The sequence below is a fragment of the Pristiophorus japonicus genome, unplaced genomic scaffold (genome assembly GCF_044704955.1).
Source record: "Pristiophorus japonicus isolate sPriJap1 unplaced genomic scaffold, sPriJap1.hap1 HAP1_SCAFFOLD_368, whole genome shotgun sequence".
Taxonomy (NCBI): domain Eukaryota; kingdom Metazoa; phylum Chordata; class Chondrichthyes; family Pristiophoridae; genus Pristiophorus; species Pristiophorus japonicus.
This window is the reverse complement of record NW_027253521.1, coordinates 338,500-356,370: the sequence shown is the minus strand read 5'-3', so window position 1 is coordinate 356,370 and position 17,871 is coordinate 338,500. Positions and strand designations below refer to the sequence as shown.

General features: G+C 46.5%; 1 protein-coding gene across 1 annotated transcript in view; it reads right to left on the bottom strand.

Moving 5' to 3' along the window:
• The window catches only part of ccdc83 (coiled-coil domain containing 83), a 183,209-nt gene that overhangs the window by 59,994 nt on the left and 105,344 nt on the right, over positions 1 to 17,871 (bottom strand). Inside the window, exon 7 of the mRNA XM_070872795.1 lies at positions 4,182 to 4,250. Coding sequence (XP_070728896.1) covers positions 4,182 to 4,250 — 69 coding nt within the window. The remainder of the gene's footprint in view (positions 1 to 4,181; positions 4,251 to 17,871) is intronic.

Sequence of the window (17,871 nt, the reverse complement as noted above, 5' to 3'; positions counted from 1 at the left end):
GTAGTGCGGGACCGTCCCCTGGGACAATCCAGAGTGGCAACCTGTTCTCCGAATCTTTGTGGGTCACGACTACCGTGGCGCTGCCTAGCACCGGAATGATCTGCTTTGTGTAAGTCCGTAGCTGTGCATCAATCCTCCTGGCCTTGGATGCCCACAACTTTTCGAACTGTTTGATACCCATCAGGGACTGGCTGGCACCCGTGTCTAACTCCATTGATACTGGGATGCCATTGAGGAGCACTTTCATCATTATCGGTGGCGTCCTGGTGTATGAACTGTATACGTGCTCCACACGAACTCGCTGAACTTCAGCTTCCAGCGATTTCCCCCAGTGTCCATTTCTGCAATTTCTGCAGGTATTTTGCTCATCTCTGCAAACTCCGGCTGAGTGTGTGCCTCCACGCCTCCAGCATGAGTTGCGGTTTGAAACAAAAGGTCCCTTGAGAGTCGATCGTCCCTGACTGCCCCTGTTATTGTCCTTGAGTGCACCATTAACAGGTGTTGATGGCCCCATTACTGGCCGCATTGTCCCTTGCAATGGCATGAATCGCTGTTCAGCTTGCCATTGTCTCTGTCGAACCCCTCTGGGTTCGACTACATGTTGGGGCATGCCCGACTGCCCTTGTCTGCCTGGAGAACTGTGTGCTGCTTTAACAATGTTGAATCTCTGTCCCAACCATTCCTTAACACAGTACCTCTCGTCTGTTCTGCTAGTGGCCATGCTCGCGTGGTTTAAATCCCAGTTTCTTGTCGCCATTGATACGTCCTTACTATACAGTATAAATGCACACGAGGCCCATGCTTGAGAGAAGGTCAGTCTGTGACCTGTCCTTTATTCCTTAGCACTCAAGTGATGAAGGTGGGTGGAGCTTCCCCTTTTATACCTGAAGGTCCAGGTTAGGAGTGTCTCCCACCTAGTGGTCAGTGTTCTCACAGTGTACAACGTAGGTCAGTTTATCCATGGGTTACAATGCTGGTTGAATACATGACAAGATCATTGCGTGATATCATTGCTAGGTACTATCACAGAGACTGATATAACACATAACCGACAGATGTAATCATAATTATTATGATAATTATCATTCGTTACCTAAAGACATACACCGCGGGCTTTGAGTACAACATTGCCGGTAAAAGTGAAAGACCTTACATCTGATGATAGTCATAAGAACAGAAGAAGATAAGCAATAGGAACAGGGGTAGGCCATACGGCCCCTCGAGCCTGCTCCGCCATTCAATAAGATCATGGATGATCAGATCGTGGACTCAGCTCCACTTCCCCGTCCGCTCCCAATAACCTCTTATCCCCTTATCGTTTAAGAAACTGTCTATTTCTGTTTTAAAATTATTAAATGTCCCAGCTTCCACAGCTCTCTGAGGCAGCGAATTCCACAGATTTACAACCCCCTCTGAGAGAAGAAATTCCTCCTCATCTCTGTTTTAATTGGGCAGCCCCTTATTCTAAGATTACGTCCTTTATTTCCAGTCTCCCCCATCAGTGGAAACATCTTCTCTGCTTCCACCTTGTCAAGCCCCCTCATAATCTTATACGTTTCGATAAGATCACCTCTCATTCTTCTGAATTCCAATGAGTAGAGGTCCAGCCTACTCAACCTTTCCTCATAAGTCAACCCCCTCATCCCCAGAATCAACCTAGTGAACCTTCTCGGAACTGCCACCAAAGCAAGTATACCCTTTCATAAATATGGAAACCAAAACTGCATGCAGTGTTCCAGGTGTGGCCTCACCAATACCTTGTATAGCTGTAACAAGACTTCCCTGCTTTTATTTAGAATTCAGCAGAGGAGGACTATGGGTTCAATTAGGAGGGGGAAAATAGAGTATGAGAGTAAGCTTGCAGGGAACATAAAAATTGACTGCAAAAACTTCTATAGATATGTGAAGAGAAAAAGATTAGCGAAGACTAATGTAGGTCCCTTGCAGTCAGAATCAGGTGAATTCATAATGGGGAACAAGGAAATGGCAGACAAATTGAACAAATACTTTGGTTTTGTCTTCACTAACGAAGACACAAATAACCTCTTGAAAATACTAGGGGACATCAATGATTTAGATGAAGGAATTGAGTGTAATATCTCCAAGTTTGCAGATGACACTAAGCTGGGTGGTGGTGTGAGCTGTAAGGACGATGCTAAGAGGCTGCAGGGTGACTTGGACAGGTTAGGTGAATGAGCAAATGCATAGCAGATGCAGTATAATGTGGATAAATATGAGGTTATCCACTTTGGTGGTAAAAACAGGAAGGCAGATTATTATCTGAATGGTGACAGATTAGTAAAAGGGGGTGTGCAAAGAGACCTGGATGTCATGGTACATCAGTCATTGAAGGTAGGTATGCAAGTACAGCAAGCAGTAAAGAAAGTAAATGGCATGCCCGCCTTCATAGCGAGGGGATTTGAGTATAGGAACAGGGAGCTCTTACTGCAGTTATACAGGGCCTTGGTGAGACCACACCTTGAGTATTGTGTGCAGTTTTGGTCTCCTAATCTGAGGAAGGACGTGCTTGCTATTGAGGGAGTGCAGCGAAGGTTCACCAGACTGATTCCCGGGATGGCAGGACTGATATGAGGAAAGACTGGATCGGCTAGGCTTATACACACTGGAATTTAGAAGAATGAGAGGGGATCTCATAGAAACTTAGAAAATTCTGACAGGACTGGACAGGTTAGATGCAGGTGGAATGTTCCCAATGTTGGGGAAGTCCAGAACCAGGGGTCACAGTCTAAAGATAAGGGCTAAGCCATATAGGACCGAGATGAGGAAAATCTTTTTCACTCAGAGAATTGTGAACCTGTGGAATTCTCTGCCACAGAAAATTGTTGAGTCCAGTTCGTTGGACATATTCAGAAAGAAGTTAGACGTGGCTCTTATGGCTAAAGGGATCAGGGGGTATGGAGAGAAAGCAGGGGTGGGGTACTGAGGTTGCATGATCAGCCATGATCATATTGAATGGCGGTGCAGGCTCAAAGGGCCGGATGGCCTGCTCCTGCACCTATTTTCTATGTTTTTATACTCCATCCCCTTTGCAATAAAGGCCAAGATACCACTGGCCTTCCTGATCACGTGCTGTACCTGCATACTATCCTTTTGTGTTTTATGCACAAGTACCTCCAGGTCTTACTGTACTGTGGCACTTTGCAATCTTTCTCCATTTAAATAATAACTTACTCTTCAACCTCACACTTTCCAACATTATACTCCATCTGCCAAATTATGACTCTTACAAATGAAATTAAATAAATACATAAGTACATGTAAATAAATATAATACTTACTCTTGCGGATCTGACAAGGTCATTCCATCGTTTGCGGCATTGGTTGCCCTCACGCTCCTCATTGGTCACCGACGAGACCACCTCTGCTATGTCGGCCCATATCTTCTGGTAGGCCTTTGGGGTGGGCTTCCCACGCCCTCCCTGGGTCAAATCACCCCAGCGTAACTCGACCTCTTGCAGGAGGGAGGCATTTGCCTTGTCCGCGAACCACCTCGCTCTTTTGCGCCCTCCAATGCGCTCCTCTCCCAGCTCACTGCTCTCACCAGCATCAGTCCCACAGCGTGCCGTGTCACCTCCTCCTCTTCCTCCGTTATAGGCACCAAATTCGGGCAAACATCTGGCTGGTAACAGCTAATTTTTTTTTCCCAATTTGCTCTAAAGCTCTAAACTCTCCCTCCTTCCTCCCAAAGCAGCCACACCACACCCACACAGGCCTTCACTTCCTCTCAGCTCCCTCTATCTTTGTCTCCTCTTCTGCGCATGTCATGATGACCCTTGACCTCCTGAATCGCGGGAATCGAGCGTTGCCATGTCGTTGCTAAGTACGGCAACACTTTACGCCAGAAGTTCAGAGAGATTTAACGCTACCGCCCATTTCATATCACTCGCGGTCACGCCCAATTTCAAAAATGGAGACTAGGAGCTTTGAGAATGGGTGACAAGCCGGCGATTTGAAAATCTATTTTTACCGCCCATGCTGGAAATATCGCCCATTTTTGGGCCATCGCACAAAAGTGTAAAATCTAGCCCATGGGCTATCGAGGAAATAGGCTGATGGACAAAGAGCCTGTTTGTGTTCAATGCTTTCTTACTTGCCATTGGACTGTTTTAATTAAAACATGTAATATGCAGTAAAAAAAATCTAGCTTCATATTTTCTTACCTCTTTCTTTAGCCAGTCATTTTCCCTCACTTCTTGGCAACTGTCTCTACCCATATAACTTATGGCTTTCTGAACAAAAGAGTAAATAATTTTTCAAGAATCACATGAATAGATTTGTTGCATATTGTAAATATATGTACTGTGATACAGAGTGGGTTGTTTTGAACAGCAGCAGGACAAGTAGTTACAGCACAAACAGTATTAACATAAATAGCATCCATCAAAACAAAATAATAATAAAGTAGCCAGCCTTAGTTACTTGGATACACAGAGTGTGGAAAGCACTGAACTTTATGGATTGGACCCGGCAAGGCCTCGCAAAAGTGCGCGATGTGCATGCGCCGAAAACCGGCTTTTCCGATCTGTCAAGATTTCTGTAGACAGCTCCTCTGCATCCCCGGGAGAAGAACATCCACGCGGGAGAGATTGGACTAATTGCCCAACTCGTGCCCAGCGAATGTCCTTCAAACTTTTACGCCTGGTAAAAGCAGGCACATAGCTTACTTTTACCAGTGTAAGAGTTTTAAGAGAGTTTTATTTTTAACCCTATTAAAACACATTAAAAAAAATTATGGCATGAGTGAATTATGTATACACTGCACCAAAATTACCTGGATCCATTTGCTGGAACCATTGCCGAAACTCTAAAAAATGGATAATCCAAGCTCTGCCCCAATTAAAAACAGTGGCGTTCACAAATTTACTGGATTTGCGCTATCTTAATTGCTGCTTGGAGAACACGGTAGGAGAAAGACGCTGGTGGTCTCAAATTACTGAAAGGTTAGTTCTGGGCATAGGATATAAAGGCTAACAGAATATTAAAAGGCTATTGACTTTACGAAATAACTTGCTCATTTTATGATTATGTGAGAATGACATTTTTATTTTAGGTACTAAGGCCGAATGTTAGTCTGGGCCTGTTTTCGGGATCAAACTCAGTGCTGCCGGACCAGCATGTGTCTGAACAGAGTCCTGAGGGTCGATGGAAATCGGTCACCAACGCAGTTGGCATGAATTGCCGCCACTAGGCACACTTCCACAGGCAGCTCGCCCAAGAAAAGGTATCACCAGCAGCAGTGCTCATGTGCGTTCCAGGAGGGACGGAGGAATTGGAGCAAGCTATAGTGGGCGGGGCACTTGCAACTTCTGCTCCTCCTGGCTTCACTGGAAGGGTTTTCAACAACATTTTTTTTTATAACTGACCTGGAGTTGGAGGCAGCGGGAGCTGCTGAAGAATCCTGATATTGCCTCGTACATCACTGACTAATTTCTCAATGGGCCTCTTTAATTGACATTACACCCATAATTTACAAACTTAAAGGACTTAACACCTGTTTTAGGCATTTGCCTGGGATACCTGAAAAAAGAGCTCCACGAATTTAGCAGGCGCTCCCACTGCTAAATTGGTATGCTTTGCCCCAGTTTTATGCCTGAAAAATGTGTGCAACTCATACTAATTTCTACCCCTATAACTTCTGGTCTTCATTATAAATAAAGGTGTAAAAGGTACAGTCACTACATTGTGATAGCAAGTAAATTCTTGTCAGAAAGACCATTACTAACAGCAAATAGCATAACTACGTTTTCTACATTTTACAAGCTGAAATGTAAAAACTTTGGGTTAGGTTTATATTGCAAATAGGATGATCGTTCCTTTGTGATTTATAAAATGCAAGGAAACATTAATTAAAATTATTTTTAATTAATTAAATCTATTCTAACTTGATTGCAATTAATCATTTTCATATTTGTAATATTGTAAAATGAATGTCATAAAACAAAGTAATTAATAATGTTATTGACCATGAATTGGCAGAATATTTGAGGAGGCGATAGAGTGATGTAAAATTGAGTGATTAGGCCGCTTCAGAGCTCCTTGGATCGCCACTGTCATTGCTGTGACATATAATAAGAAATAGGAGCAGGAATAGCCATACGGCCCCTCGGGCCTGCTCAGCCATTTAATACGATCATGGCTGATCTGATGGACTCAGGTCCACTTCCCTGCCCGCTCCTCATAACCCTTTATTCCCTTATCGTTTAAGAAACTGTCTATCTCTGTCTTAAATTTATTCAATGACCCAGCTTCCACAGCTCTCTGAGGTAGCAAATTCCACAGATTTACAACCCTCTGAGAGAAGAAATTCCTCCTCATCTCAGTTTTAAATGGGTGGCCCATTATTCTAAAATTATGCCCCCTAGTTCTAGTCTCCCCTATCAGTGGAAACATCCTCTCTGCATCCACCTTGTCAAGCCCCCTCATAATCTTATACGTTTCGATAAGACCACCTCTCATTCTTCTGAATTCCAATGAGTAGAGGCCCAACCCCCTCAACCTATCTTCATAAGTCAACCCTTCATCTCCGGCAACAACCTAGTGAACCTTCTCTGAACTGCCTCCAAAGCAAGTATATCCTTTCTTAAATATGGAAACCAAAACTGTACACAGTATTCCAGGTGTGGCCTCACCAATACCTTGTATAACTGTAGCAAGACTTCCCTGCTTTTATACTCCATCCCCTTTGCAATAATGGCCAAGATACCATTGGCCTTCCTAATCACTTGCCGTACCTGCATACTAACTGTCATGTATCCTTCATGGCTACTGTTGGTACTATCTCAAGGTGTGCCACCAGAGGACACAGCAGTGGGAGACTCGTAGGTTACCTGTACAGGTATGCCTGACCTAGTATAAAAGGCAGGCCACCAGGTGTGATCCTCACTCTGGAGCTAACTAATAAAGGACTAGGGTCACTACAGTTCAAGTATAACACACTGCCTTGTGGAGTCATTGTTAGAGCATCTAAGGACACAACACTAACCTTTTGTGTTTCAAGCACCAGGATCCCCAGGTCCCGCTGTACTGCAGCATTTTGCAATTTTTCTCCAATTAAATACTAACTTGCTCTTCAATTTTTTGTGCCAAAGTGCATAACCTCACACTTTCCAACATTATACTCCATCCGCCAAATTTTTGCGCACTCACTTAGCCTGTCTATGTCCTTTTGCAGGTTTTTTGTGTCCTCCTCACACTTTGCTTTTCCTCCCATTTTTGTATTATCAGCAAACTTGGCTACGTTACACTCGGTCTCTTCATCCAAGTCGTTAATATAGATTGTAAATAGTTGGGGTCCCAGCACTGGTCCCTGCGGCACCCCACTAGTTACTGATTGCCAACCCGAGAATGAACCATTGATTAATTTCAAAACAAATTTTGGCTTTAGATCAGCAAAGAAGGATTGGGGCAAACAATGGTCAGATTTATGGCAATTGTTGCTAATAATGCCAATGCATCAAATTCCTTGGAACTGTGTGTTCTGGCTGTTTTCACCATTTTTAATATAGAGGGGCTCAATTTTCCCCAGTGATTTGCGTCGTTTTTTTGGTGTACGCCACTTGTTTTGGTGTAAGTTAAAAAATTAAAGTTTCCCCAAGGAATGTGCGCCAACATAACTCAGTTAGTTACGATTTTTGTTAGGTTTGTTTTTTATTGCATCATAGAGGGCGTAACCTGATGTCTGCACCAGTTTTTATCAATTATGGACGTTTGCCCCAAAAGAATTTCTCCGAGGTCGGAGTATGTGACCACTCCTGAAAAACCTTCTGGTGAGTTAAGAAAAAGCAGCGCGCATTGAAAAATCGGCACAGAAAGATGCCATTATTTTTCAGCGAAGTTTTGGAGGGAGTCAAGATGACTTAAATATGCATAATAATGATTCATTTTTTTTAACCTTATAGTGCAGGAAATGGAAGTTTGCTGGAATTCTGTAAGTTTTCATATTCTTTTAACTGACAAGCTACCACCGAACGTCTGCAAACAGGGCTGGAGGGTCGGAGCGTTGGCCGGCAGAATCGGTCCCGCGCTCGGCTGCAAAAGAAGGCTGGGGCGGGGGGGGGGGCAAGTGTGGGGCTGTGTAAGACGATCGGAGGGCATCAGAAGCCTGCACTATGCATCAAATCAAGCTCAGTGGGTGGGGGCCGTAGAAAGCGATCCAAAGGCATCAGAAGACTGCACTATGCATCAAAGGTGGGTGGGGGCTGCGGAAGATATGGCAAGGCATCACAAGACTGCATTGCCCATCAAATGTATCCCGGGTGGGTGGGGGGGCTGTGGAAGGTGATCGGAAGGCTTCACAAGACTGCACTATGTATCAAATGTAGCCTGGGTGGGTGAGGGGGTCTGCGGAAGGCATAAGGAAGGCATCACAAGATTGCATTGCCCATCAAATGTATCCCGGGTGGGTGGGGGGCTGTGGAAGGCGATTGGAAGGCTTCACAAGACTGCACTGCACATCAAATGTAGCTCGGGGGGGTGGGGCAGTCCCGATCACTGCGCCTGCTCAGACCTGGGTGTGGTCCATACAGACCTGTGGGGAGAGAGAACAAAGCACCTTTCCAGACTGCCTGCCGTTTTGAGCATCTTGCAAAGGTACAATTTAAGCATGGGGGCAATACTGACAATGCCATACCTTATGCAAGCCTTTTGCATGATGGTGCTGCAGAGGAGACAATTGATTCGACGTCATCACATGATGAACCTCAGAGCCCATAGGGTCATGGGCAGGAGGCCTTACCCATATCAGGTATACCGAGACAGGCGTTCGTCCCTGCACCTGAGTGATGCAGACTGTGTCAGAAGGCTGCGTTTCCGCTAAGAAGTAGTAATTGAGATCTGTGAGTTGGTAAAAGCAGACCTGCAACCTAGAAGCTTTGTCCATTGATGTGAAGGTTACAGCTGCACTTTCATTCTAATCATCCGGATCATTCCAAGCTACAACTGGGGATGTGTGCGCTATTTCTCAACATGCAACACATGTCTGCATTTGGCAGGTGACTGCTGCACTATATGCCTGGAGGAATGACGACATAAAGTTCCCCATGACCGCCCAGGCAATGCGTGACAGGGCTGTGGGCTTCTCCAGGATTGCTGGCTTCCCAAAGATACAAGGCTGCATTGATAGTACCCACATCGCCTTACGAGCACATTTGGAGGATTCCAAGATGTATAGGAACAGAAAAGGCTTCAACTCCATTAATGTGCAGCTTGTATGTGACAACATGCATCATGTTGTGTCTTGAATAAAGAATCTGACCAGATACTGTAAGCTTAAAGTAATGTGTGACCGTAGTCCTTTATTACAGGTCTCCAGAGTGCCTCTCCAGCCTGAGGCCTCCTCATGTATAGGTGCTCCCAAGGGATTGTGGGATCCCTTGGGACTCCAGGGGATGAGCTCTCTGGTGGTTAAACAAGGTATTTACAGGTTTACATATATAACACTCCCCCCCCCCAAAGTGAATAGTGTAACTATTTACAATGTGAGTCGATCTGGGGCCTTCCTTTCCCTGCTTGATCGTCTCAGTGCAAATGCTGGTTTTGGTGAGTGGTTTGTTGGGCCCTCGCTGGGCTGCTGCGCAGCTGGCCTTGCAGGGCTGCTGGGTGTGGTGAGTCCTGCTGGGCTGCTGCAGGTGATGGGTTCTGCTTCGTGGTCAACCGCTGGGTCGGTTGCCATTTGTGTGTGTGTTGGGGGGTCGAAAAAGGTAGAGTCTATTGTGGGTTGTTCTGGATAGTCTGTGGGTTTGGTTTGGTCCAAGTGTTTTCTGCAGGTGAGTCCATTTGAAAGTTTGACCAGAAACACCCTACTCCCCTCTTTGGCCACGACAGCGCTGGGAAGCCACTTGGGACCTTGTCCATAGTTCAACACAAATACAGGATCATTAATCTCGATTTCACTTAACACAGTTGTGCGATCATATGCATTCTGTTGAAGCTGACTGCTCTCCACCTGTTCGTGTAGATCAAGGTGGACTAACGAGCATCTTATCTTAAGTGCCCTTTTCATGAGCAGTTCAGCAGGGGGAACCCCAGTGAGCGAGTGGGGTCTTGTGCAGTAACTAAGCAGGACTTGGGATAGGCGAGTCTGCAGTGAGCCTTCAGTTACCCTTTTCAAGCTCTGCTTGATTGTTTGCACTGCTTGCTCTGCCTGACCATTGGACGCTGGTTTAAACGGGGCAGATGTGACATGTTTGATCCCATTATGGGTCATGAATTCTTTGAACTCGGCACTGGTGAAGCACGGCCCATTGTCACTCACAAGGACATCGGGCAGGCCATGCATGGCAAGCATGGCCCGCAGGCTTTCAATGGTGGCAGCGGACGTGCTTGCCGACATTATCACACATTCAATCCATTTGGAGTATGCATCTACAACCACAAGGAATATTTTTCCCAAGAATGGGCCTGCATAATCGACATGGACCCTGGACCATGGTTTGGAGGGCCAGGACCATAAACTAAACTTCCTGGGTGCATTGCTTAACTGTGAGCATGTGTTACATTTGTGCACGCAGGACTCTTAAGTCTGCATCGATACCGGGCCACTAGATGTGGGATCTGGCTATCGCTTTCATCATTACAATGCCTAGGTGGGTACTGTGGAGGTCACCAATGAAAGTGTCCCTGCCCTTTTTTGGCACCACTACCCGATTACCCCATAGGAGGCAGTCTGCCTGTATGGACATTTCATCTTTGCGCTGCTTTATTTCTTCCTGCATCTCTAACGGGACACTAGACCAACCTCCATGGTGTACACAGTTTTTTTACTAAGGACAGTAAAGGGGCCCTGGCTCGTCCAGGTTCTAATCTGTCGGGCGGTAACAGGTGATTGCTCACTCTCGAATGCTTCCATTACCATAACTAAATCTGCGATATGTGCCATCTCCACCCCCGTGGTAGGCAATGGCAGCCTACTGAGAGCATCAACACAGTTTTCTGTGCCTGGCCTGTAGCGGATGGCGTAGTTGTATGCGGACAAGGTGAGTGCCCATCTCTGGATGCGGGCCGATGCATTCGTATTTATCCCCTTACTTTTAGAAAAGAGGGATATAAGAGGCTTATGGTTGGTTTCCAATTCAAATTTGAGCCCAAACAGATATTGATGCATTTTCTTTACCCCATAAACACACGCTAACGCTTCTTTTTCGATCATGCTGTAGATCCTCTCAGCCTTAGACAGACTTCTGGATGCATAAGCAACCAGTTGCAATTTCCCAGTTTCATTAGTGTGTAGCAATACACACCCGACACCATATGACGACACATCACATGCTAGTACCAAACGCTTACATGGATCATACAACACAAGCAATTTGTTTGAGCTTAACAGTTTCCCAGCTTTCTCAAAGGCATTTTCTTGGATTTTACCCCATACCCATTCATCTCCTTCACACAGTAAAGAGTGCAGTGGTTCTAACAGTGTGCTAAGACTTGGTAAGAAGTTACCAAAGTCGTTCATGAGTCCTAGAAACGACCGCTGCTCCGTCATGTTCTGTGGTCTTGGTGCGTTCTTGATTGCCTCCGTCTTCGAATTGGTGGGCCTGATGCCATCTGCCGCAATTCTTCTCTCCAGGAACTCCACTTCAGGTGCCAGGAAAATGCACGTCGAGCGTTTTAACCTGAGCCCCACACGATTAAGCTGACTAAGAACCTCCTCCAGGTTCTGCAGGTGCTCGATGGTGTCCCGACCTATAACCAAGATGTCGTCCTGGAAGACTATGGTGCGCTGGACCGACTTCAGCAATCTTTCCATGTTCCTCTGGAATATCGCCGCGGCTGATCGAATCCCAAACAGGCATCTGTTGTAAATGAAGAGACCTTTGTGTGTGTTGATGCAGGTGAGGCCCTTCGATGATTCCTCCAGCTCCTGCATCATATAGGCCGAGGTCAAGTCTAGCATCACAAATAGGTCGTCTGCCTTTGGTAGCGGGTATTGATCCTGCAGGGAGAAACGATTGATAGTTACTTTGTAATCACCACAAATTCTGACGGTGCCGTCTCCCATGAGGATTGGAACAATCGGACTGGCCCACTCGTTGAATTCAATCGGTGAAATGATGCCCTCTCGTTGCAGCCGGTTCAGCTCGATCTCCACCCTCTCATCATGTACGGTACCGCTCTTGCCTTGTAATGGATGGGTCGTGCCCCCGGAATCAAGTGGATCTGCACTTTTGCTCCTTGGAACTTCCCAATGCCCGGTTTCAACAGGGAGGGGAACTTGTTTAGGACCTGGGCACATGAAGTGTCATCGACAGACGAGAGCGCTCGGATGTCGTCTCAGTTCCAGCGTATGTTTCCCAGTCAGCTCCTGCCGAACAGTGTGGGGCCATCGTCCGGTACCATCCAGAGTCGTAAATTGTGCACCGCTCCATCGTAGGAGACATTTACGGTAGCACTGCCGATTACAGGAATCTGTTCCGTTGTGTACGTTCTCACTTTAGTACGAATGGGGGTCAGGATTGGCCTTGAGGCCTTGCTGCACCACAATTTATCGAAAGTCTTTTTTCTCATTATGGACTGGCTCGTGCCCGTGTCTAGCTCCATTGACACCGGGAGTCCATTTAATTCAACCTTCAGCATTATCGGGGGACACTTTGTGGTAAATATGTGCAGCCCATATACCTCTGCCTCCTTAGTCTGAGGCCCTGGTTCGTCGTGATCCACCGTGGATCTGTCCTCCTCTGCAACATGGTAGTTTGCAGGATTAGCAGCTCGGCTGCACATACATTGGAGGTGTCCCATTGTTCCACAGCCCTTGCAAACGTATCCTTTGAAGCGGCATGAATTGAAACAATGATCACCTCCGCAGCGCCAACAAGGTGTTAATGGCCTTGCATTCACCACTCTGGATGGTGGACTCTAAGACAGCTGTGGACGTGCAGCTGCAGGCATGTAAGTCCTGCCCTGTATGTTATGATTTGAAAACAACATTACTTTATTCACAGTACTTGCAGCAGCACTCGTGTGCTGAGAGATTTGTTTCGTATTGTCACTGGTGGCGATGAACGCCTGGGCTATCGCTATGGCTTTACTCAAGTTTGGGGTCTCTACAGTTAAAAGTTTGTGAAGTATTACTTCATGGCCAATGCCAAGTACAAAGAAGTCCCTGAGCATGTGCTAAGTGTCCTTCAAATTCACAATGTCCTGCAAGGCGCCTTAGCTCGGTGACATAGCTCGCCACTTCCTGGCCTTCAGACCTCTTGTATCTGTAGAACTGGTACCTCGCCATCAGAACGCTTTCCTTCGGGTTTAGATGCTCCTGGACCAGTGTGCACAGATCACTGTACGACTTTGCTGTGGGTTTCACTGGAGTGAGCAGATTTTTCATGAGGCCATACGTTGGTGCCCTGCAAACGGTGAGGAGGATCGCCCTTCATTTGGTAGCATTCGCTTCTCCTTCCAGCTCGTTGACCACGAAGTATTGGTTGAGTCGCTCACAAAGGTTTCCTAATCACTTCCCTCCGAAAATTTCTCCAGGATGCCCATGGTTCTCTGCATTGTTGCGGTGGGGCTCGTCATCTGTATCTCGTCGCCAGTTGTTGTGTCTTGAGTAAAGAATCTGACCAGCTACTGTAAGCTTAAAGTAATGTATGACCGTAGTCCTTTATTACAGGTCTCCAGAGTGCCTCTCCAGCCTCTGAGGCCTCCTTATATACAGGTGCTTCCAAGGGATTGTGGAATCCTTTCGGACTCCAGGGGATGAGCCCTCTGGTGGTTAAACAAGGTATTTACAGGTTTACATATATGACACATCACATCATGTCAGTTGATGTGAGATACCCTGGGAGTACCCATGATGCCTTCATCCTACGCGAGAGCGCTATATCTGCTATGTTTCATCAGCAGCCAGAAAGGCAGAGCTGGCTGCTGGGAGACGAAGGGTACGGCCTTACCACCTGGCTCATGACACCCCTACGTGTCATCCGGACGGATGCTGACCAGGAATACAACATGTCGCACATTGCGACGCGCAGCATCATAGAGAGGACCATTGGCATCTTGAAACAGCGCTTCCGAAGCCGTGACTATTCCAGAGGCTACTTGCTATACTCCCCTGAGATTGTCGGTCAGTTCACTGTTGTGTGCTACATAACTTAGCCATCATGAGGCAGCAGCAGATGGTAATAAAAACCCCACCTGAGATGAGAGTGGCTGATGTTAATAATGAGGAAGATGCAGATGATGAGGAAGAGGACGAGGACGAGGAAGCCATGCAACTACCTGAACCCAGAGCACGACGGCAGGGGAGGGCGGGCCGTCATGCCCCATTAACGATTGCTCGAACCGAGCACCAGCAGTTTATCCGTGAACACTTTGCTGCCTGAAGGCTCAGCGGCAACTATTCCACATGGACCAGGTTTACTGTCTGGACCTGTTCCGTAATATTGTGCTGTGTTAATGGAACAAATGATGGAAATGATTCTTGTTTACTTCAAAAGTTGTGTTAATAATCGAACAAATAATGGAAATGATTCAGTTATAATTGAAAATATATTTTATTCAAATGTTTAACAAATATTTGTTTGTACTTAACTTAACTTTAATAAACATATTCTTGAATCTAACTTTAAAGTTTTCACTTAAGATCACTTACAAACTTTAAGATCGCTTAAAAATAACTTACAAAAAACTTTTAATTTGAGAACAGTTACAACAGTAACAATAATGACAACAACAGCAGCAAAGAAAGGCTGCACCCATTTTTCCTCCACCTTATTCTAAGACCGCCCACTATGCTTGGTCTTGGTGACTCCACCACCCCTGCCTACAGGCGGTGGCGCAGCGTTTCTTGGGTTGGTACCAAATTCTTCTGAACATCTCTGGTAATGCGCACTTCTTGATGGGAGGGCGGGGGGCAGGTGGTAATATGGAAGGCCCGGCTGGTCTGGGATTGGAGTGGGAGTGGCTGTTGATTCTGTTGATGGCTGCGGGGTCTGGGCGTGTTCCCTTATTGCAGCAGCTAGCTCCAAAATTCCCTCCCTCATGTGCCCTGACAATATCTCAACTACCTCCAACATTCCCTCCTTCATGTTCTCCGACAGTGTCTCAGCTACCTGTGACATGCCCTCCCTCATATTCATCAACAGTGTCTCAACTACCTCCAACATTCCCTCCGTCATGTTCACTGTCAGCGCATCAGCTACCTGCGACATAGAAACATAGAAATTTACAGCGCAGAAGGAGGCCATTTCGGCCGATCGTGTCCGCGCCGCCGACAAAGAGCCGCACGGCCCTTGGTCAGCAGCCCTAAAGGTTACATATAAACCTATGAACAATGACGGAAAGGCAAACAGCCCAGCCCAACCAGTCCGCCTCACACAACTGCGACACCCTCTATACTGAAACATTCTACATTCCACCCCAACCAGAGCCATGTGATCTCCTGGGAAAGGCAAACACCAGATAAAAACCCAGGCCAATTTAGGGAGAAAAAAACTGGGAAAGTTCCTCTCCGACCCATCCAGGCGATCGAAACTAGTCCAGGAGATCACCTGGCCGTATTCTATTCCTTGCAGTACTTACCATTATATCTGCGCCATCCAACAAAATGTCTAGGTCCGTAGCCCTGCAGGTTACTGCACTTCAAGTGCCCATCCAACCATCTCTTAAAAGTGGTGAGGGTTTCTGCATCCACCACTCTTCCAGGCAGCAAGTTCCAGATCCCCACACCCCTCTGTGTAAAGAAGCCCCCCCTCAATTCCCCTCTGAACCTTCCACCAACCATCTTCAAACTATGCCCCCTCATAATAGACCCCTCCACCAATGGAAAGAGACCCTTATGATCCACTATGTCCAGGCCCCTCAATATTTTGTACACCTCAATGAGGTCTCCTCTCAACCTCCTCTGTTCCAACAACCCCAACCTATTCAATCTGTCCTCATACCTAAGATTCTCCATTCCAGGCAGCATCCTAGTAAATCTCCTCTGCACCCTCTCTAATGCAATCACGTCCTTCCTATAATACAGCGACCAGAACTATATGCAGTATTCCAGCTGTGGCCTAACCAAAGTATTATACAATTTAAGCATAACCTCCCTACTCTTATATTCTATGCCTCGGCCAATAAAGGCAAGCATTCCGTATGCCTTCTTAACCACCTTATCCACCTGGCCTGCTACTTTCAGGGATCTGTGGACAAGCACTCCAAGGTCCCCTTGTTCATCTACACTATTAAGTGGCCTACCGCTTAATGTGTATACCCTTTCCTTATTAGCCCTCCCAAAGTGCATCACCTCACACTTCTCTGAATTAAATTCCATTTGCCACTGCTCTGCCCATCTGACCAGTAGATTGATATCCTCCTGCAGCCCATGACTTTCCTCTTCATTATCAACCACACAGCCAATGTTAGTGTCCTCTGCAAAGTTCTTAATCATGCTCCCTATATTCAAATCTAAATCATTGATATATACCACAAAAAGCAAGGGACCCAGTACTGAGTCCTGCGGAACCCTACTGGAAACATCCTTTCAGTCGCAAAAACATCCATCAATCATAACCCTTTGCTTCCTATCTCCAAGCCAATTTTGGATCCAACTTGCCACTTTGCCCTGGATCCCATGGGCTTTAATCTTCATGACCAGTCTACCATGTGGGATCTTATCAAAAGCCTTGCTAAAGTCCATATATACTACATCGTATACACTACCCTCATCGACCCTCTTGGTTACCTCCTCAAAAAATTCAATCAGGTTAGTCAAACACGATCTTCCCTTAACAAATCCGTGCTGACTGTCCCTAATTAATCCTTGCCTTTCCAAATGCAGATTTATCCTGTCTTTCAGGATTATTTCCAATAATTTTCCCACCACTGTGGTTAGGCTGACAAGCCTGTAATTACTCGGCCTATCCCTTTTTCACTTCTTAAACAAGGGTACTACATTAGCAGTCCTCCAATCCTCTGGCACCATGCCCAAATCCAAAGAGGTCTGGAAAATGATGGTCAAGGCCTCTGCTATTGATGCATGGGATGCATTTCATCCGTACCTGAGGACTTATCTACTTTCAAAGTTGCTAAACCCCTTAATACCTCCTCTCTCACTATATTTATTTCATCCAGAATATCACACTCCTCCTCGATAGCAGTATCTGCATTACCCTTTCCTTTGTGAAAAGAGATGCAAAATATTCGTTAAGAACCCTATCAACATCTTCCACCTCCACACAAAGATTACCCTCATGGTCTCTAATAGGCCCTATCCTTTCTTTAGTTACCCTCTTACTCTTAATATATCTTAGTAAGACATTCCCTTCCTCATGTGCACCGACACTGTTTCAGCTGACTGCGATATTCCCTCCCTCATGTTCCCAGAAGGCGTTCCCATTTCTCGTGAGAGTGTTGTTACTTCTCCTGACAGTCCCGATACCTTATCACCCACCCCAGTGATCGCGTAAGGTTAATGGTCTCCGCACACATTGCCATCATCTGAACCACGTTAGATCCTGCACCTCAGGAGAGCGGTGTCGAGCTCTCCTTACCCTCCGCACCCTGGGTGTGCCTTGCTGCATCCCACTGGAACCCGCAGCCTGGGATGGTGGGGCCCTGGGTGTGCCTCACTGCACCCTACTGGGACCCACAGCCTCGGACAGTGGGGCCCTGGTTGTGCCTCGCTGCACCCCACTGGAATCCCCAGCCTCGAACGGTGGGAAACCATGGAATGTCCCATCAACACTCAAACCACTACTCAGGGAAGGGGCTAGCACCTCAATGGGCGGCAGCTGCACCTCCTCCAACAGTGGGAACTTCATCCCCACTCCCTCCCCCTCCCCCTCAACCCCCTGTTCTTGGTCTGGAAGGTGGGATTGGAAGATGTTCTCCTCTTCAGGCTAGTCCTCGTCTGAATATTCTTCTGCA